This window comes from Bombina bombina, chromosome 1 (assembly GCF_027579735.1).
Source record: "Bombina bombina isolate aBomBom1 chromosome 1, aBomBom1.pri, whole genome shotgun sequence".
NCBI lineage: Eukaryota > Metazoa > Chordata > Amphibia > Anura > Bombinatoridae > Bombina > Bombina bombina.
The window spans coordinates 182,064,348-182,086,522 of NC_069499.1; the positions used below are offsets into that span (position 1 = coordinate 182,064,348).

At 38.7% G+C, this 22,175-nt stretch overlaps 1 protein-coding gene across 1 annotated transcript in view; it reads right to left on the reverse strand.

Annotated features, from left to right (window-relative positions):
- The window catches only part of LOC128645031 (uncharacterized), an 87,612-nt gene that overhangs the window by 22,833 nt on the left and 42,604 nt on the right, over positions 1–22,175 (reverse strand). The window contains exon 4 of the mRNA XM_053697763.1: positions 20,138–20,259. Within this exon, the coding sequence (XP_053553738.1) occupies positions 20,138–20,259 (122 nt within the window). The remainder of the gene's footprint in view (positions 1–20,137; positions 20,260–22,175) is intronic.

Sequence of the window (22,175 nt, forward strand, 5' to 3'; positions counted from 1 at the left end):
GCAATGCAAAAGTCTGCAACTTCATAAGAGCAGTCCTACCTGTACTGTAAATAAGGGAGTGTGTTCTTTACAAGTGGTTATCGTAGTCAATCCGAAATATTCCCAATAGCGGTGTGTTTGAAAAACACTCCAAAAGCTTCTATGTATTATCTTGTAGTCAATGGGGGGAAAGTGCTATCTAAAATACTCTCTGCAGTGTTATTAGTAACATCTCAATCCCCTAAGTCCTAATAGTCTATTAGGACTTAGGGGATTGAGACGTTCCTAATAACTCTTGATGTATTTGAGGCTCACCTCTGGTTCCTATTAGTAATAGGAACCAGAGGTGAGCCCCAAATCCATCAACGCGTTTTACCTAACAAAAGGCTTTTTCAAGATGGGTCCCCACAATACTTCCATCTTTTTTATAGATCATGTCCGTCACTTGGTTGAGGGTTTACCTTCTCCATGAAATGATTAATGGTGGTATTGAAATTAACCTGGTATTGGAGTTTTAAAAAATATTTCTGTGCCTTAATAGCACTGTATTAGATCATAGTTACATAGAAATATGCAAAAAAAATTAATAGAAAATATTTTACATTTGTTTCAAATACATATAGATGAAAAAAATAAACAATAATTAAAACACATATCTCAAATATCATAAACCTCATTTCATAATATATTACTAGGGGTATTTGTACCCCCCCCCCCCACACACACAGACAAATCGACTTATTAAATTCAGTTGGAGACAATATGTTTGTTAGGTTTTTTGACTTTTTATAAATAAAATATGGTTTGTCTGCAATTTTATCAACTAAAATCACATTGTCTCTAACTAGATGCCAATGTTTTCCATCACTTTGTGCAGACAACTATAGTTAGTGATAAAAGTAACGTTTATTTTGACTCTCTCTCACAGAAATCTAGAAACGTGATTTTCTGTCTATACTTTAATTGCACATAAAATGTAGACCCACATCATTTAAACTCATATCGTCCAAAAAAAATAATAAGGCTTGATTCTCCCCTTTCAAACTTCTTAATGTATCATCTATGTAACGTTTAAAAAGGCACAAGGTTTTAACCTAAGTAATAAGTTTAACATTTATGTGCGGGAATAGTAGGGTTGGAATATTATTGTCAAATTATCCACGTGCTAAGAAAATGACATGTGCTCTTTTTTTCTCAATGGAGAAGGCGGTATAACTTCCGATTGGCTGTACTACCCACAGCATCTTTTTTGAAAAAAAATCTTTGCACTCAGGGATGGCCACCCTAAATGTTCAAAATTATATATTTCTCTTGCAAGGTGTATCCAGTCCACGGATTCATCCTTACTTGTGGGATATTCTCATTCCCTACAGGAAGTGGCAAAGAGAGCACACAGCAGAGCTGTCCATATAGCTCCCCCTCTGGCTCCGCCCCCCAGTCATTCTCTTTGCCGCTCTAACAAGTAGCATCTCCACGGGAGGGTAAAGTGAATGTGGTGTTAGATTTGTAGTTTTTATATCTTCAATCAAAAGTTTGTTATTTTTAAATAGTACCGGTTTGTGCTATTTACTCTCTGGCAGAAATATGATGAAGAATTCTGCTGAGAGGAAAATGATTTTAGCATGTTGTAACTAAAATCCATTGCTGTTCCCACACAGGACTGAGGAGTACCAGAAAACTTCAGTTAAGGGGAACAGTTTGCAGGCTTAACTGCTTTGAGGTATGTTTCAGTCATCTTTTTTCTAGTCAAGACAAGATAATGCTACAAGACTGACAAGATTCCCCATGTGGGAAGGGTAAGCCATGTTCTGAAACTTAGTATCAGTAAAAGTAGCTTATTTAAGTGGGCTCTATAGACTGGTTATCACTTTAGCAGGGCAATCGATTATTTTGTTTAGAAAAATACTCTTTATTGACACTTTTAAGCACTTTTGGTGTGTTTATTGGGGTTTTATTCCACATGGCATTATTTTTAGTCACCTAAATTGGGTTCTGAAGGCCCCACAGCTCCGGAGTGGAGTGGGAGGGGCCTAATTGCGCTCCTCAGTTGCGCAGTTTATTCTGACAAGATTTCCCTGCATGCTGCTTCACATGGGTCCAAAGACTGCTTGAGGACTTCAGGAGGCTTGATTTTCTCAAATTCAATCCTTAAAGGAAGGTAGGGCCACAGCAGGCTGCTGTGGCAAGGTGCTGTAGTTTATTAACCGGTTGTTTGCTTTAGGCGGCTCCGGTTTGGGCATTAAAGGGTTAATCAGGCTGAAACTTGCCGTGCAATCATATCGAAGCATTAGGCACATACTGTAAAAATTTCAAGAGATTTGGTTCATTTTTCACCGTTTTGTAAAATTGTGTGAGCTTTTATTATCTTAAAGGCACAGTACCATTTATTGCAAATTGTATTTTTTATTACATAAAGTGTTTTTCCAAGCCTGCTTGTGTATAATACCAATCTGTTAAACATGTCTGACACTAAGGAAAAGCCTTGCTCTATGTGTTAAGAAGCCATGGTGGAACCCCCACTCAAAATGTGTCCCAAGTGCACTAATGTGTCTATACACTTTAAAGATCATATTGTGTCACTTAAAAATATAGCCCTAGATGATTCTTTGACTGAAGGTAATGAGGATAGTCCGCCTTCCTCTCCCCATGTGTCATCACCAGTTACGCCCGCTCAAGCGATACCTAGTACCTCCAGAGCATTAGCACCTATTACATTTGAGCAAATGGCGGCAGTCATGGAAAATTCCCTTGCGGCCTTTCTATCCAAACTGCCAGTTTTCCCTAAAAAGCGCGATAGCTCTGTTTTGAGAACAGATGAGGAGCAGTCGGAAGCTTTGGGAGGCTTATCTGATGTACCCTCACAACACTCTGAAGTAGGGGCGAGGGATGTTATGTCTGAGGGAGAAATTTCTGACTCAGGAAAAGTTTCTCAGCGGGCAGAATCAGATTCACTAGCATTTAAATTTAAATTGGAACACCTCCGCATACTGCTTAGGGAGGTCTTATCAACTCTGGATGATTGTGACCCTATGGTGGTCCCAGAGAAATTGTGTAAAATGGACAAATATCTAGAAGTCCCTGTATACACTGATGCGTTTCCAATCCCTAAGAGGGTGGCGGATATTGTTGCTAGGGAGTGGGAAAGACCAGGTGTACCTTTTGTTCCCCCACCTATCTTTAAGAAAATGTTCCCCATAACTGATCCCAGGCGGGACGCGTGGCAGACGGTCCCTAAGGTAGAGGGGGCAGTTTCAACACTAGCCAAGCGCACAACCATACCAATTGAAGACAGTTGTGCTTTCAAAGATCCTATGGATAAAAAATTAGAAGGTTTACTAAAGAAAATATTTGTTCAACAAGGTTTCCTTCTCCAACCTATTGCCTGCATTATTCCTGTAACTACTGCAGCGGCTTTCTGGTTTGAGGCGCTGGAGGAGTCTGTCAAGGTATATGTGAGATTAATAAATATATATTTTAATCATATATTTCAAGATTAATAAAGCTGTATCTTTGATCAGATATTTCACTGATCAGTAAAAAAAAATAAAATGACTCATTGCATTCAGAACTGACTTCAGACAGGCTTAGTTGTCCCCCACTTCTTCAATTAACACAGGTAAAATTCTGAATACACATCTCCAGGATGTCTCCAAAGGCTTGACAATACAACATTTGGTTTAATTAAAATGTAGCCACAGTTTCAGAAAACCATATGTATGATTGCTTGGGAATGTGAGATAAAATCTATTTTTCCCCTCCCAATATACCTAGGAATCTAGCTCAGGTGACAAGTCATGTGAGATTTTCAGCATTTGCCCTTTGGTGCAGGGGACCCCATGTGGAGTGGGAGACAGGGAGTCTGAAGTTACTGAAAGGGCAGTTAGAACGTTAGGATAACAGCACATGAATTGAAAACAACTGTAGTTAGATTTCAAATAAAATATACTAGGAAAATAAATAAATGATATATATGTTTTGAAAACATAAAAGGTCGTACTTAGCCACTGGTTTTTAAGAATATTTGTGGACCTAAAAGTAAATGATTAATAATACTTAATCTTATTTCAGATGGACCATAGACATATGAATGTTTGGATCACTTCTAATAATTATTTCTATTTTATTGCAGACAACCATTGGTCATGGGCATCAATCTATGCACTTAGAAAGAGATGGAATGCCTGCATGAAATGAAATAAATCATATCATATGAATGTGAAATAAATGTTTATAAAGTTTTAAATACATCTTGTAAAATATAGTGAGATGAAGATATGGAAGTTACTTTGATGTGATATGACTATGAAATATAATTTTTTATTTTTTTTAGGCTAAATGAAATATAAATTATTTTAATATAATACAATGTTAATAATATAAAACATGACGTTTCATATCAAAACGATCAGGAAATTAATCTGATGCCACTTCACATATAATTAATATTGGGAGAGATTAATACAAGAAATTATGGCAGTTATTACATAGTTTAAAGAAATATTTCACTGGCTAAAAATGTTGGTTAAATGAATTTGTATGTATTGTCATGCTGCATTGTTTTTGTACTGTCTGTTGGTAATGCTGCCACCTGGTGTTATGTTGCGAGAACTACAGCCAGAAGGTTCTTTCTGGCTGTTAAAAATGAAATTTCCAAGGGCCAATCCGATTAGACTTCCCGGGTAACCAATGGGAAGGTCAGCTCCCGTAGTGCCACCCACATGATGTCATCAATGATTGAAAACATATATAAGTAAGCAAAAGAGAAATAGGGGAGAAAGGCTGTTTTAACTTTGGATGATATCTGCTGCTGGGCATTTTAAAACCAATCTAAACAAGCTGACTACCTCCTTCTCATTGATTGCAAAAATTACTTATCTGTCTTCTGAGATGACCTAAAGACCGCTACGAATTGGTTCAAAATTGGTGAAGTATATTGTATTTTAAATTGGTAATCATAAGCCTAGGTATTGTTTAAATCTGTATCTGATTTGCTAAGTAAATCATCTGTGCAAGTTCTGATATTGTAAGTTAATTTTGTATTAGGATTGCAGTTAAATAGCAGAACATATATATTATCCTATTGCTTAAATTAACACTGTAAATCATATTGCTGAATGTTTGTAACTGCTATTTTAGGTCTCATTGTAATATTTTAAATGCAGCTCTGAATGAAAGATTGGGTTTAAAGTAAATTGATATGAGCTTTGCATAGCATATTTAAATAGTTTTCAAGCGCCTATAATATTATTTAGTTTCCTTTTATTGCAAATATATTTCAATATGTTCATGGATATTAACTAAATAAAAGAATTCAGATATTTATATTAATTGTATGGTCTAGTAGATGCATGGTTGATTAGGGTTTCTATTTTTTTTGTATTGTGTTTATAACCCTGCCATAAACTGATATATTATTTGGATAGCACTACTAAGATTTTCATAAATATACTGACATAATAATTGGAGGCACTTTGCATGAGATTTATTAATATTCCATCATATTTGATATAATATATTTGTGGTAAATAGAAATTATTATAGAAGAGAGAAAAAAAAATCATATTTCGAATTGATATTTTGAAAATATAGGTTTTTTTTTTTTTTGAAAATTGAAATATTGATTTTTGTGTACAAGATTAATATTTTGAAATATTATTAAAAATTAATTTTTGAAAAATTGATAAAAATATAAATTTTTCATATTAAAAAAAATTGATAAAAAAATATATTAATTTTTCATATTTCAAAATTCATAAAAATATTAATTTTTCATATTTCAAAATTCATAAAAATATTAATTCTTCGTATTTCAAAATTCATAAAAATATAATTTTTTCATATTTCAAAATTCATAAAAATATTAATTTTGTCATATTTCAAAGTTGATATTGTTATTTTGAAGATATAATTTTTTATCCCTCTCTCTTATTAGCCAAAATTGTATTAACGTTTTATCTTATTAAGTACAAACACTAAAATAACGATGTCTTCAGCAAAAAGTAATGCTAGCGTTTCTGTGCAAGATGAAATTGTGTCCTCCCCAATGTCCTCCGTCAATGAAGTGATTCAGAAAAAAACGCTCAAATTAGACGCCATGAATCACATCATGACTAGACTTGATATTGGGGACGATGTCTCCAGGTATATTAATGAGTGTAAAGATAAGGCCAAAGATTTAGTTAAAGATATGTGGTTTGAAGATGGGGAATTATACCAAATGTTACTGCAACTTAATAGATGCACGGAACTTAGGGGGCGTGATGAATTAATTTTCTAAACTTGGCCGATCCTAATGTATTTGAGCTGTGAAATGTCTAACCAAATGGCAGGACAGAACAGACAATTAGGGCGGCTAAGGGATGAAAATAATTCATTACGAGAATTTCAAGATGCCTTTATTCAGACAAAGACAGAGGTTTTCCATATTAGCCAAAAGGCTTCTGATTTAGATAAATATAATCAGGAACTAATGGCTGATTTTAAAACTTTCGAAGAAGAATATCAAAAGTGCCAAGATGAAAATAAAACTTTAAGAGCTAGATATCATGAGGCTGAAAAAGCATACGAGCATGCAATAAATAAATTACAGAGACAAATTAGCAGCTATAAGGACTGGGACAGAAATGATAGTCAAGATCCCAGGCGGGAGGATAGACAAAGATACCCAAACTATAGCCCTAATTCAGGCCCAGAGATAACTTTTTTCCCCTAGACAACTACATAACTCTGGGGGACCAGAAAATTATTACGCTTCAAATGAAAGGCACTCTAGCTCAAACAATAAGTCCCCAGTAAGGTCCAGTGATATACCAAATAAAGTATATGACACCCCCACAATAATTAAATTCCTAAAGAATACAGTACGCCCATTTTCTAAAGGGGGGGCCACTTCCATAATTGACCACTTAGAGGCCTTTGAAAACGCATTATCTATAATGAGTGTTACAAGTGAGCAATTAAAAATTGAATTTCTACCCTGGGTATTTGAAAGTAAGCATCACAAATTCTTTGCTTCACTAAAGGATATGAATATTCGTTCCTGGAGTGAAACAAAACGACAATGCAGAAAAGAATTCGGACAACATCGCACTAAAACGGCAGCGAGAATAGCTGTATATGGTTTAAAATGTAGTGCGAATCAAAGTCCAATCGAGTTCCTTTCTGTATTGAAGAATGCGTACAGTATGGCTGAAGATGATCCCATATTTGAAGGTTCAGAGTTTGTGAATATATTTTTTGAAGCGCTCCCCACACCCATCAAAATAGCTAGAGATTTTGAGGAGAACTGTTCATTGGAATGGCTGATCAAAGAGAGTACAAAGTTATACTCTATTCAGCAGTCCAGTGAACAGGGGGATAAAAGGGAGAAAAAGCCCAATCCTAAAATAGTGGCTGAAACTAGGGTGTCACCTGAACCCCTAAATTTGGAGTCTAAAAAGAAAACCTATGCGGAAGTGGCCAGAGAAAACGGGCCATCTCCACAGAGGTTTAACTCTACCCCTCCCCCAACACGGGATGAGACGCTGAGAGACTATAGCCGAAGCGGGGGACATACTCAGGCGAATAATTACGCCCAAAGAGAATACCCACAGAATAATGGGTACCCCCGCAAAGGTAGATACAATAGACGGCGAAGGTATTCTCAGGATAACCAGACACCCCAGGTATATAATGCTCCCCAAGGTACTAATACTGAGCAAGCTGAACCCCAGGGGCAACCACGCCAGAATAGAAATAGCGGCCCTGATTCTGAGGGTACCCAATGGTCCAGGAATCATTACAATGGGGCACCAGGAGATAGACCCAGGGGTAGAGGTAACTTGTACAATCAGGTAGATATGCTGTTTACCCAGTTAAATCGGTTAAGCGAACAAATCGCTAATATGAGTCAAAAATCTACGGCTCAGCAACCGAACAATACTTTTTTAGGGGTACAGCCAGTGGTCAGCAGTGGACCACAGGCACAGTCATAAATACTGCAGTATCACCTGAAGGGGAGGGGAGAGATATACAAAATGTAATAATAAATATTGATGATACTAATCATGTTCTCTCCCCACAGACCGGAAACGGACCATTTAGCTGTGATGACAGGCAACCTCATCCGGGAAAAACTAACAAACCTCTTCCTTTGCAGCACTCTCTTAACCTTATCTCCACAGATGCAGTACACAAGAATCCAGTCGACCCTGTCATAGAGGAAACAGGTAGGTATGAAACTTTTTCTGCACAGGAAAATGTGGCGAATTCAGGTAACACGTGGCGAAGCCCACAGATGTGTGAGAATGCCAATTTTATGTGTGAAATGGTAGAAACTGAAGGAAGATATTATGTATTAGTTGAGCTGCAAGATTCAGTCTCCAACCCTATCAGGGGATTAATTGACACTGGGTCACAGGCAACTATCTTATCCCACTGGTACTACACACAGCTAAATGAGCTAACACCCCACAAACCTAAAATAAGAGAATTTGACGGTTCTCTAATAGGTGTTGGGGGTGACTCCCTAAAAGTCTACGGTACTGCCTGGTTAAAATTTAAATTGGGGAACAGGGTCATAAGACACCCTGTCATTATAGTGGATCTGCCAACTGATCGTTTAATTATTGGTAGTGATCTCCTGAAGCGATTAAGTACCATAATTGATTGCATAAATAATGTAATTTGGTCACAAGTTAAGAGACCTATCAATTATGAAAAATCTGGTATATCTCGCGCCCGACATAGCTGTCACGTGGTGGAAGAGAAACCAGATGCTGTGGAGATTAATTTCAGGAATAACTCTGTACCTGAAATCACTATTCTACAAATAGATGATCAGACTCCTTTTAGTGGCTCTGATGGTAATACTTTTAAAATATCGCCTGGAAAGATAGCGAATATTTCCCTAGATGTCGATGTATTAACCATATCACTCCACAAGGGGGATCATAAAATCCCTAAGGGGGGAGGCCACGCTCAATACCTCACAGAGATTGAGAGAGTTAAAGAGGATCTATTTATCCCTATACAAGTACATGACCTTGGTAAAACCAAGTATGCTAAAATAAACTTAAAACAGGAAGCTAGCTATATAAGCGAAGGTTTATTAGCGCAAATAGCTGAACCTAAAGTGATTAAATATCTTTCTCCCCAAGACCACTGTGTCAACGGCCTGGATGACAGGTCTGAAAGCCATAACATCACAGCTAAGTGCTTATTATCTATCTCCATTGGTAATCAATCAGTGAAGCACCTGTTTTTAGTTTTAAATACTCCCCATAATCAAATATACATTGGCAATGATATATTACATAGATATGCCATACAAATAGATTTAATTCTTGCCTCTGGAGCAGGTTAAAGGGGGGCCCTGAAGTATTTCAGGATGAAAATGCAGCCCTGAAATCAAACCAGCAATTGCCATATGCTGTGAATATGCAGGTATCTAGCGATATTATAATTCCTACTGGGGCTGATAAATTTCTTTTACCCTTACAGGTAAAGAGAGGTCAGAAATTAAAAACTTCTGAAACACTGATTTGCCTCTCCCATAGAATACAAAATCTGGGTGTCACAGTAACCTACACTCCTATGGTGAATATTGGAACTGTTCCAATACATATTGTTATGCATAACATGACCCCACAGGATATAACATTATCCAAGGGAACTACCATAGGATATGCACTGGAATCAAGTTATTACACTTTTGGATTCCAGAATAATGTAATTGGGCTAATACCTGAAGGATACTTAACTGAAGAACAATTAATAGAACAATCCTTTGCATCTATGCCAGAGGGTCTATTTAATATTCAGTCTATTTATCCCTTCAGCTCAGAGGAAGGCATCTGTAAAATTGAAGAAGCCTCTATAGTGTTTGATCAGCCAATCAAACAGCAAGATTACCCCAATACCCAGAGTCATGGGAGCAATGTAAACTATAATCAAGGGGATCTCACCTCTAGGTTGGAAGAAGCCTATGAGATAGGACAGCCTGAAATATTTCCAGGATTTCAGCAAATAGTCGAAGAGCAAATATCCTTAGCTAATGGCTGTTCCAGCAATGATGAACGCCAACAGCTGCGAGAACTCCTGATGGAGTGCAAGGATATTTTTGCTAAGGATTCTTATGACTGTGGTACTACAGACTTGCACATTGCAAGGATACAAACAGATCCTAATGCGCCACCTGTATTTGTCAAACAATACCGACTTCCCTTAGCCTCATATGATTCTCTTGCAGAGATCATAAGGAATTTGGAAGAAAGAAGTATTATCAGACAGGTGCACAGCTCTTATAATAATCCTATTCTAGGTGTCCTTAAGCCCAATGGACAATGGCGTTTGTGTGCTGACTTAAGACAGCTAAACAAACGAGTATACATGTCTGGCTGGCCTGTACCATACATTGACCAGTGCCTAGCACAAATGCAGGGATCCAAAATATTCACTGCCATTGATTGTGCACAGGGATACTGGACCATAAAGGTACATGAAGAGGACCAATATAAGCTAGAGTTCTCCTTCCAAAAGGTTCAGTATGCATTCCAGAGACTTCCATTTGGATACATAAATTCTGGACATGAATTTGCTGTATTCATGCATAAGGCTATGCCTGATGCACTGGAAAGGGGGACCTTATCTTATGTTGATGATGTTTTAATCAAAAGTACAGACTTTGAAAAACACATCGCAGAGCTTAAACACGTCCTCAGCCAACTTAAAAGGGCAGGTGTTAACGTATCCCTACAAAAAGCTCAATGGTGCCGCACTCGTGTAAACTTCTTGGGACATGAAGTTACCTCTGAAGGATTAAATCCCCAAAAGAAAAAGGTGGAAGCTATAGTGAATTCTAAAAATCCAACTAACTTAAAGGAATTGAGATCATTCCTGGGTATGACAAATTATTCTCGCAAATTCATTGATAATTATGCGGAATTAGCTAAACCACTACTACTTCTTCTAAAGAAGGATGTGAAATGGCACTGGAGTGAGTCTCAAGATACAGCCATCAGAGAGCTGAAGAGAAAACTCACTCAAGCACCTTGCTTAGCGTACCCTGAAGGTGGTAAACCTTTCTTCTTAGAGACAGGTTACACAGATATAAGCATGAGTGCTGTTTTATACCAAAAGCATGATAATTTGAACAAAGCCATTGCTTATGCAAGCAAAAATCTATCCCCAGTAGAAATAAAATTTAGCGATTGTGAAAAAGCCCTCTTATCTACTGTATGGGCTCTACAAAATTTCCGCAGCTATATACAGGGCGAGAAAATTATTGTAGAAACGGCCCACCAGCGTTTGCTATATTTGCAAAGTGAGAGAATAAGAGATGGGAATTTGTCTAATAGCCGCATAACAGCATGGACTCTTTCCTTACAAGGCTGGCCATTAGAAATTCGCTACAAGCAGAATAAAAAGAATCCAGTCGCACAAGGGCTTGCTGAGCTCCACACCTGTACTGCTAGAGATCCTGGGGAAGAATTATCAGAAGATGATTTTCTGGAGGAACAATTGCTTTCCCCATATAAAATATACAATGAGGACCATTGTCAAACACTACCTTGGGTATATGTTGATGGTTGTTCTTACCATGCCACTATTGATAATTAGCGCAGATTAGTTGCTGGCATTGGTATAACTGGGGCAAATGGATTCCCAAATATATCTATAGGTTTCAACATTGGACCAAGATCCAGTCAGGTTGCAGAACTAACTGCTGTTTTCAAAACCATTGAAATGGCTATTGAACATGGTATTCATGAATTTGTGATAATAACTGACTCAAATTATGTGCGTGACAGTTTTGTTGAATACCTGCCAACTTGGAAAAGAAATGGCATGCAGAAAAGCAATAACAAACCAGTCAAGCATGGCAAGTTGTTCTGCGAGATTGATAATCTGGTAATATCCAATGATTTAACCATACACTGGAAAAAGACCAAGGGTCATTCCAGAGTTCTAGGTCCTGATAAGGAAGGCAATGATCTTGCGGATTCGTTAGCCAAACAAGGAGCCATAACTGGAGAACTCCTTAATATTGACCACCTAATGGGTGCAATTCAGGTAGAAGCCATTACCAGAAACCAGGCAAAACAACAGAGTGAGCCTAACTTGGTTCAATGGAGTCAGGACTCTCCTAGTGAGGACCTGATCACTAGTCAAAAAGAAGACCCCATTGTAGGCATCTTCTATAAACACATAGAAGATCCTGAAAGCAACCCCATCTCAAAAGATGATTGTATTGGCAAAGAAGATCTGAGAATCTTAATAAAATCTAAATCACAATTCAAGTTACAGGATGGTTTGTTAATTAGAACCTCCAAAACTGGCATCCAGCAGTGGGTAGTACCCACCAAGTTCAGAGGTCTAATGCTTCAACATGCCCATGATGCTCCCACATCTGGTCATCGTGGTGCCAAACTCACGTATGAAATATTGCGTGATTATGCTTTTTGGCCACACATGTTGAAAGATGTTCAAACCTACTGTCAAGGGTGTTTAATCTGCCCACAGTTTCAACCCACTGCACCAACGCATAGAGCGCCATTGCAGAAAAGGGGGATGGTAATGCCATGGTCTGATATACAAATTGATTTTATCGGTCCAGTAACAAGATCATCAAGAGGTAACAAGTACATGTTAACAGTGACATGCCTGTTCACTAAATGGGTAGAGTGCATTAGTGCACCTAACAATAGTGCTGAAACATGTGCAGCATTGCTCATCAACCATGTATTTTCCAGATTTGGTTTGCCCCAAAGAATCGAATCAGATCGGGGGACCCACTTCACTAGCGAAGTGATGACCAAAATGTGGAAAATACTAGGGGTTAAAAGAAAGCTCCATATTGCTTATAGAGCTGCCTCAAGTGGTGGTGTAGAGCGTTACAACCAGTCCATTGTTAAAATCCTCAAAAAGTTTGTGAGTGAAACGGGTAAAGACTGGGATGTAAAACTACCTCTAGTCTTAATGGCATTAAGAGCAACTCCAAGTAGTGCTACCAAGATGTCACCTTTTGAACTGATGACTGGTAGAAGAATGGTTCTACTTCAACATCTGCTATACCGTACATCAGACCAAAACTTAATAAACGCTGAAAATACACATCAATATGTGGAAAACCTAAGAAAGCACCTGCAATATGCCTTTGCATTTGCTCAAAGGAATTTATAAAGAGCCGCAGCTGCCACTAAAACCTATTATGATCTAAAATCATACAAAAAGGAATATGAAATAAATGATAAAGTTTATCTTTATAACTTTGGAAGAGACCAGGTTAGGGAGAAGAAATTTCTTCCGTCATGGAAAGGTCCTTTTGTCATATATATATATCTCCAGTGGCCTACAAAATACGGATCCCCAAAAATGAAAGTTTCATAGATAAATGGGTCCATATCAATCAATTGCGGGCATGTCATCCCAGATCCCAACTACAAGTCATAGAGGGAGAATGAAGTGTCATATCCCCAAATGAACTGAGATATACGATTGATCCTCATCAAATACCACTGACTTTAAGCCAATTCAAATACATGTGTCCTACATCTATTTGAAGTTGGAAGGGGGATTTATGTCAAGGTATATGTGAGATTAATAAATATATATTTTAATCATATATTTCAAGATTAATAAAGCTGTATCTTTGATCAGATATTTCACTGATCAGTAAAAAAAAAAAAGACTCATTGCATTCAGAACTGTCTTCAGACAGGCTTAGTTGTCCCCCACTTCTTCAATTAACACAGGTAAAATTCTGAATACACATCTCCAGGATGTCTCCAAAGGCTTGACAATACAACATTTGGTTTAATTAAAATGTAGCCACAGTTTCAGAAAACCATATGTATGATTGCTTGGGAATGTGAGATATAAATCTATTTTTCCCCTCCCAATATACCTAGGAATCTAGCTCAGGTGACAAGTCATGTGAGATTTTCAGCATTTGCCCTTTGGTGCAGGGGACCCCATGTGGAGTGGGAGACAGGGAGTCTGAGAACGTTAGGATAACAGCACATGAATTGAAAACAACTGTAGTTAGATTTCAAATAAAATATACTAGGAAAATAAATAAATGATATATATGTTTTGAAAACATAAAAGGTCGTACTTAGCCTCTGGTTTTTAAGAATATTTGTGGACCTAAAAGTAAATGATTAATAATACTTAAAGGGACAGTTTACTCAAAAATTTTCTCCCCTTTAATTTGTTCCCAATGATCCACTTTACCTGCTGGAGTGTATTAAATTGTTTACAAGTAGCTCCTTTACCCATATATTAGCATTTGAAATTGTTAATTTAGCATGTGGTATCCATACCTATTCTGAAAGTTTGTGGCCGCGCGTACCAGCTATAGATAAGCTTTGTAAACACAGCCAGCAGAAGAAATTACACTCCCAGTGTGATAAAGCAGAGATAAGGTAATAAAATGTTGATTTTCCATTGTTCTCTCAAAGTATTGGGGATTGTTTTAAGGACAGATATAAGATAAAGAAGCAGGTATATGTGCACAATGTGATACAGTAATGAGATCTGATTATACCTACAAGCTCAACCTATTTTATTAGGCTGTGGCTTCAAAACACAAAATCAGAGCTTTAATATACAGAAATAAACCTTAAAAAGCAAATTTTCATACATTTTTTACTCTGCAGTTGGTAAAAAAAGCAATTATAAACACATTAAGGGAAAAACAATTTTACAGTATACTGTCCCTTTAATCTTATTTCAGATGGACCATAGACATATGAATGTTTGGATCACTTCTAATAATTATTTCTATTTTATTGCAGACAACCATTGGTCATGGGCATCAATCTATGCACTTAGAAAGAGATGGAATGCCTGCATGAAATGAAATAAATCATATCATATGACTGTGAAATAAATGTTTATAAAGTTTTAAATACATCTTGTAAAATATAGTGAGATGAAGATATGGAAGTTACTTTGATGTGATATGACTATGAAATATAATTTTTTTTTTTTTTAGGCTAAATGAAATATAAATTATTTTAATATAATACAATGTTAATAATATAAAACATGACGTTTCATATCAAAACGATCAGGAAATTAATCTGATGCCGCTTCACCTATAATTAATATTGGGAGAGATTAATACAAGAAATTATGGCAGTTATTACATAGTTTAAAGAAATATTTCACTGGCTAAAAATGTTGGTTAAATGAATTTGTATGTATTGTCATGCTGCATTGTTTTTGTACTGTCTGTTGGTAATGCTGCCACCTGGTGTTATGTTGCGAGAACTACAGCCAGAAGGTTCTTTCTGGCTGTTAAAAATGAAATTTCCAAGGGCCAATCCGATTAGACTTCCCGGGTAACCAATGGGAAAGTCAGCTCCCGTAGTGCCACCCACATGATGTCATCAATGATTGAAAACATATATAAGTAAGCAAAAGAGAAATAGGGGAGAAAGGCTGTTTTAACTTTGGATGATATCTGCTGCTGGGCATTTTAAAACCAATCTAAACAAGCTGACTACCTCCTTCTCATTGATTGCAAAAATTACTTATCTGTCTTCTGAGATGACCTAAAGACCGCTACGAATTGGTTCAAAATTGGTGAAGTATATTGTATTTTAAATTGGTAATCATAAGCCTAGGTATTGTTTAAATCTGTATCTGATTTGCTAAGTAAATCATCTGTGCAAGTTCTGATATTGTAAGTTAATTTTGTATTAGGATTGCAGTTAAATAGCAGAACATATATATTAGCCTATTGCTTAAATTAACACTGTAAATCATATTGCTGAATGTTTGTAACTGCTATTTTAGGTCTCATTGTAATATTTTAAATGCAGCTCTGAATGAAAGATTGGGTTTAAAGTAAATTGGTATGAGCTTTGCATAGCATATTTAAATAGTTTTCAAGCGCCTATAATATTATTTAGTTTCCTTTTATTGCAAATATATTTCAATATGTTCATGGATATTAACTAAATAAAAGAATTCAGATATTTATATTAATTGTATGGTCTAGTAGATGCATGGTTGATTAGGGTTTCTATTTTTTTTTGTATTGTGTTTATAACCCTGCCATAAACTGATATATTATTTGGATAGCACTACTAAGATTTTCATAAATATACTGACAAGTCGCTCCAGACGGAGACCTCATATGACGAAATTATGGATAGAATTAAGGCTCTAAAGCTGGCTAATTCTTTTATCACAGATGCCGCTTTGCAATTAGCTAAGTTAGCGGTGAAAAATTCTGGTTTTGCCATCATGGCGCACAGAGCGCTTTGGCTTAAATCATGGTCGGCCGATGTGTCGTCTAAAACAAAATTACTGAATATTCCTTTCAAGGGAAAGATCCTTTTCGGGCCCGAGTTGAAAGAGATTATTTCAGATATCACTGAGGGAAAGGGCCATGCCCTCCCGCAAGATAGGCCTTTTAAGGCTAAAAACAAGGCTAATTTTCGTTCCTTTCGCAACTTCAGGAGCGGTCCTGCTTCAGCCTCTGCTACCGCAAAGCAAAAGGGTAACACTTCACAGCCCAAGGCAACCTGGAAGCCTTTGCAGGGCTGGAACAAGGGTAAACAGGCCAAGAAGCCTGCAGCTGCTACTAAGACAGCATGAAGGGGTAGCCCCCGATGCGGGACCGGATCTGGTAGGGGGCAGACTCTCTCTCTTTGCTCAGGCTTGGGCAAGAGATGTTCCCGATCCCTGGGCATTAGAGATAGTTGCTCAGGGATATCTTCTAGAATTCAAGGACTCTCCTCCAAGGGGAAGGTTCCAGATTTCTCGTCTGTCTACAGACCAGACCAAGAAAGAGGCGTTCTTACGCTGTGTAGAAGATCTACTCAAGATGGGAGTGATATATCCAGTTCCAATTACAGAACAAGGACTGGGTTTTTACTCAAACCTGTTTGTGGTTCCCAAAAAGGAAGGAACTTTCAGACCAATCCTGGATCTAAAAATTCTAAACAAATTCCTCAGAGTTCCATCTTTCAAGATGGAGACCATTCGGACAATCTTACCGATGATCCAGGAAGGTCAATATATGACTACCGTGGATCTAAAGGATGCGTACCTTCATATTCCTATCCACAAAGATCACCATCAGTTCCTAAGGTTTGCTTTTCTGGACAAGCATTACCAGTTCGTGGCCCTTCCCTTCGGGTTGGCCACTGCTCCCAGAATTTTCACAAAGGTGCTAGGGTCCCTTCTAGCGGTACTAAGACCGTGGGGCATTGCAGTAGCACCCTATCTAGACGACATCTTAATACAGGCGTCGTCTTTTTCCAGAGCCAAGGCTCATACGGATATTGTTCTGGCCTTTCTAAGGTCTCACGGGTGGAAGGTGAACACCGAAAAAAGTTCTCTGTCCCCGCTCACAAGGGTTCCTTTCCTGGGAACATTAATAGACTCGGTAGAAATGAAAATATTTCTGACGGAGGTCAGAAGGTTAAAGCTTCTAAGTACTTGCCGAGCTCTTCATTCCATTCCTCGGCCATCTGTAGCTCAGTGCATGGAGGTAATCGGATTAATGGTAGCAGCAATGGACGTAGTCCATTTTGCTCAAATTCATCTCAGGCCACTGCAATTGTGCATGCTCAAACAGTGGAATGGAGATTATGCAGATTTGTCTCCTCAAATCCAACTGGACCAGAAAACCAGAGATTCTCTTCTCTGGTGGTTGTCTCAGGATCACTTGTCGCAGGGAATGTGCTTCCGCAGACCGGAGTGGATCATTGTAACGACCGACGCCAGTCTGTTAGGCTGGGGCGCGGTCTGGGGCTCCCTGTAAGCTCAGGGTCTATGGTCTCGGGAAGAGTCTCTTCTCCCGATAAACATTTTGGAACTGAGAGCGATATTCAACACGCTCCAGGCATGGCCTCAGCTAGCGGCGGCCAAGTTCATCAGATTTCAGTCGGACAACATCACAACTGTAGCATACATAAATCATCAGGGAGGAACAAAGAGTTCCTTAGCGATGAAGGAAGTAACCAAGATAATCAGGTGGGCGGAGGATCACTCTTGCCATCTATCTGCAATTCACATCCCAGGAGTAGACAACTGGGAAGTGGATTTCCTAAGTCGTCAGACTTTTCACCCGGGGGAGTGGGAACTCCACCCGGAGGTATTTGCTCAGCTGACTCAGCTATGGGGCATTCCAGAGTTGGATCTGATCGCGTCCCATCAGAACACCAAACTTCCTCTTTACGGATCCAGGTCCAGGGACCCCAAGGCGGCATTGATAGATGCTCTAGTAGCGCCTTGGTCCTTCAATCTGGCCTATGTCTTTCCACTGTTTCCCCTTCTCCCTCGGCTGGTAGCCAGAATCAAACAGGAGAAGGCCTCGGTAATTCTGATAGCGCCTGCGTGGCCACGCAGGACTTGGTATGCAGACCTAGTGGACATGTCATCTGTCCCACCATGGACACTGCCAATGAGGCAGGATCTTCTAATACAGGGTCCATTCAAGCATCCAAATCTAGTTTCTCTGCAGCTGACTGCTTGGAGATTGAACGCTTAATTCTATCCAAGCGTGGGTTCTCTGAATCAGTCATAGATACTCTGATCCAAGCTAGAAAACCTGTCACCAGGAAAATTTACCATAAGATATGGCGGAAATATCTTTGTTGGTGTGAATCCAAGGGTTACTCGTGGAGTAAGATTAGGATTCCAAGGATATTGTCTTTTCTCCAAGAAGGATTGGAGAAAGGTTTATCAGCTAGTTCCTTAAAGGGGCAGATATCCGCTCTGTCTATCCTTTTACACAAGCGTCTGGCAGAAGTACCAGATGTTCAAGCGTTTGCACAGGCGTTAGTCAGAATCAAGCCTGTCTATAAACCTGTGGCTTTTCCATGGAGTCTAAATTTAGTTTGTTCAGTTCTTCAAGGGGTTCCGTTTGAACCTTTACATTCCATAGATATTAAGTTATTATCTTGGAAAGTTTTGTTTTTGGTAGATATATCTTCTGCTCGAAGAGTTTCAGAATTGTCTGCTTTGCAGTGTAATTCACCCTATCTGGTGTTCCATGCAGATAAGGTAGTTTTGCGTACCAAACCTGGTTTTCTTCCTAAAGTTGTTTCTAATAAGAACATTAACCAGGAAATCATTGTTCCTTCTGTGTCCTAATCCAACTTCTAAGAAGGAACGGCTTTTACACAATCTTGATGTGGTTTGTGCTTTGAAATTCTATTTACAAGCAACTAAGGATTTCAGACAAACATCATCTTTGTTTGTTGTCTATTCTGGTAAGAGGAGAGGTCAAAAAGCGACGGCTACCTCTCTTTCCTTCTGGTTGAAAAGCATCATCCGATTGGCTTATGAGACTGCTGGGCAGCAGCCTCCTGAACGAATTACAGCTCATTCCACCAGAGCTGTGGCTTCCACTTGGGCCTTCAAGAATGAGGCTTCTGTTGAACAGATTTGTAAGGCAGCGACTTGGTCTTCACTGTATACTTTTGCCAAATTTTACAAATTCGATACTTTTGCTTCTTCGGAGGCTATTTTTGGGAGAAAGGTTTTGCAAGCAGTGGTGCCTTCCGTTTAGGTTACCTGTCTTGTTCCCTCCCTTCATCCGTGTCCTAAAGCTTTGGTATTGGTATCCCACAAGTAAGGATGAATCCGTGGACTGGATACACCTTGCAAGAGAAAACAGAATTTATGCTTACCTGATAAATTACTTTCTCTTGCGGTGTATCCAGTCCACGGCCCGCCCTGGCAATTAAGTCAGGTTAAAATTTCTTGTTTAAACTACAGTCACCACTGCACCCTATGGTTTCTCCTTTTTCTCCTAACCGTCGGTCGAATGACTGGGGGGGCGGAGCCAGAGGGGGAGCTATATGGACAGCTCTGCTGTGTGCTCTCTTTGCCACTTCCTGTAGGGAATGAGAATATCCCACAAGTAAGGATGAATCCGTGGACTGGATACACCGCAAGAGAAAGTAATTTATCAGGTAAGCATAAATTCTGTTTTGTACCTGCTTCTTTGGACACATTCCTTGGGCAGCTACATCAATGCATTTGTTTATATACATTTAGAAGTAGTTCATGTTTAGTGCCCCTTTAAGAATGGTTTGGGACAGTGATACTCTCAGTCAGTAGCTCTTTGCCCTAAGATACCCTGGCTCTTACAATATCACATCCTTCGGTTTGTGGCTTTGTGTGCAATTTAAATATTTGGTATAAGCATTACCGCATATAGAACAGCGCCCAGTCTGGAGCCAACATCTACTAGTGTTTTCCCAGTCAAGTCAGGTAACGCATGATGAAAAAGAAACTTGAGCTCCGCCAGAGAAAAGGAATGCGAAAGAAACTCTGCAACAGAATTGTAGAGTTAAGTTCTACAACTGTAAAACATATATGATTTTTTATATATTTGTGTACATTTTTTTTTTAACAACTATGGAAAATAAACATAAGTGTAAACAAAACTTTTTTTTTTAGGCATTATAGTGTAAAGTGTTAACACAAAAAATGGAACATCAGGTTTCCACAGAACATAGTGGTCTACTCCAATTCACACAGCGTCATAGTTTTCAAATTCAAGAAAGTCCAAATGTAGACCAGCAATCAGGTAATTACCTCTATTGAGATGGTGCACGTAGGAAAGGCTGGCGACCTCTAGCTGCAAAGTAGACACTCCACAGAACCATATAATCCTTAAGTTGTTTTATTGAAGCATAAAAACAGACAGGTATGCAAAGTTTTGGAATCACAGTCCCTTAATCATGCAAAAAAATTTTTTATGTTTTTGTCAGAGCTCACTTCACAATAAATTGTGAATTCTATAACACGCAAACAAATTTATTGAATACATATCGTTACATATAGGAAATATAGATATAGCTGTAACTACATGCACTAACATTTCCATATGAGTGAGTACCAGCTATCTTTTTGTATTTTGGGTTTACACCTAGTGAAGTAATCTGGGATAGCTACCTATGTCAGGGGATGTACATCCAGTTTATTCCAATAGGGCTGCACAGTTCATTGTATGTGCACCCAGTGTTTTTCTTCTGAGAGTGCTGCTGAGGTAATAGGAAGTGCACCCAGTCCAGATAGTGAGTGATATCTATTACCAGGATTTTATGCATTTTTTTTCTAGATAGACTACATATAGCAATCATCTGCCTGAATTAGGGACAACTACATTTTCTACAGGCTTGTCTGACTAAATCTGTGTGCGTGGGTGTTGTTGCTGCCACCTGGATAGAAATTAAATAAATTTATACCCCCTGCGCAGACAGGAGCAGAGAGAGCACTTATAATAGGCTATATGGTGTGAAAGAAGCCAGATGATGTATATCACTTGAAGAATGGTGAACAGTACAGCTGTAGGCCCCCATTTATCATTGTACGGAAGACATGATCCGCTATAGCGAACCATGTCCGCTGCACATCGATAAATGCCGACAGCATACGCTGTCGGCATTTATCTTTGCACCAGCAGTTCTTGAGAACTGCTGGTGCAATACTGCCCCCTGCAGAATCGCGGCCAATCGTATTCGATCGTGTTGATTTCTGTCTGCCTCCTCAGAGCAGACGGACAGGTTATGGAGCAGCGGTCTTTAGACCGCTGCTTCATAACTTGTGTTTCTGGCAAGCTTGAAGGCTCGCCAGAAACATGGGTCATCAAGCTCCATTCGGAGCTTGATAAATAGACCCGTTAGACTTGACTTTTTTCAACCCCACACTAACTTAAAAAAAATCAGGTCTCTCTCTCTACTAATATGGTCCTCTAGTAGAGCCTCATAGGGCCTCAATCTTTTATGTAGCATGGAATTATCATGCCACAGATTTCCTTTACTCTTGCCTCCCATACACAGAAGTCATTCAGGGCTGGATTGGCCTACTGGGAAGCTGGGATTTTTCCTGATGGGCTGCACCAGCTGGGGCCGGTGTCGTGGCTGTACCAGATGGGAGCCTTGTCCTGATGCTGTCATACACGGCACAGAACCAAAGTGAAGTGGGTAAGTAGCGCAACGATGGCAGCAATATTATATATGACAAGTTTTCAGAAGAATGTCTTCCTTTTTCAAGTCTGAAGCAATACTGACCAATTTGATGGAATTTACAGATTATATATTAAAACACAGGCTGAAAAGACAAAGTGTTACAGAGGTCTGAATGCAGGGGAGGAGGGGGTGTCGTAAAATCATGAGGGGGGTTTATGAGACAGAGGCAGACAGTGTCCAGTGAAGGATAACAGACAGGGGAAATATATGGTT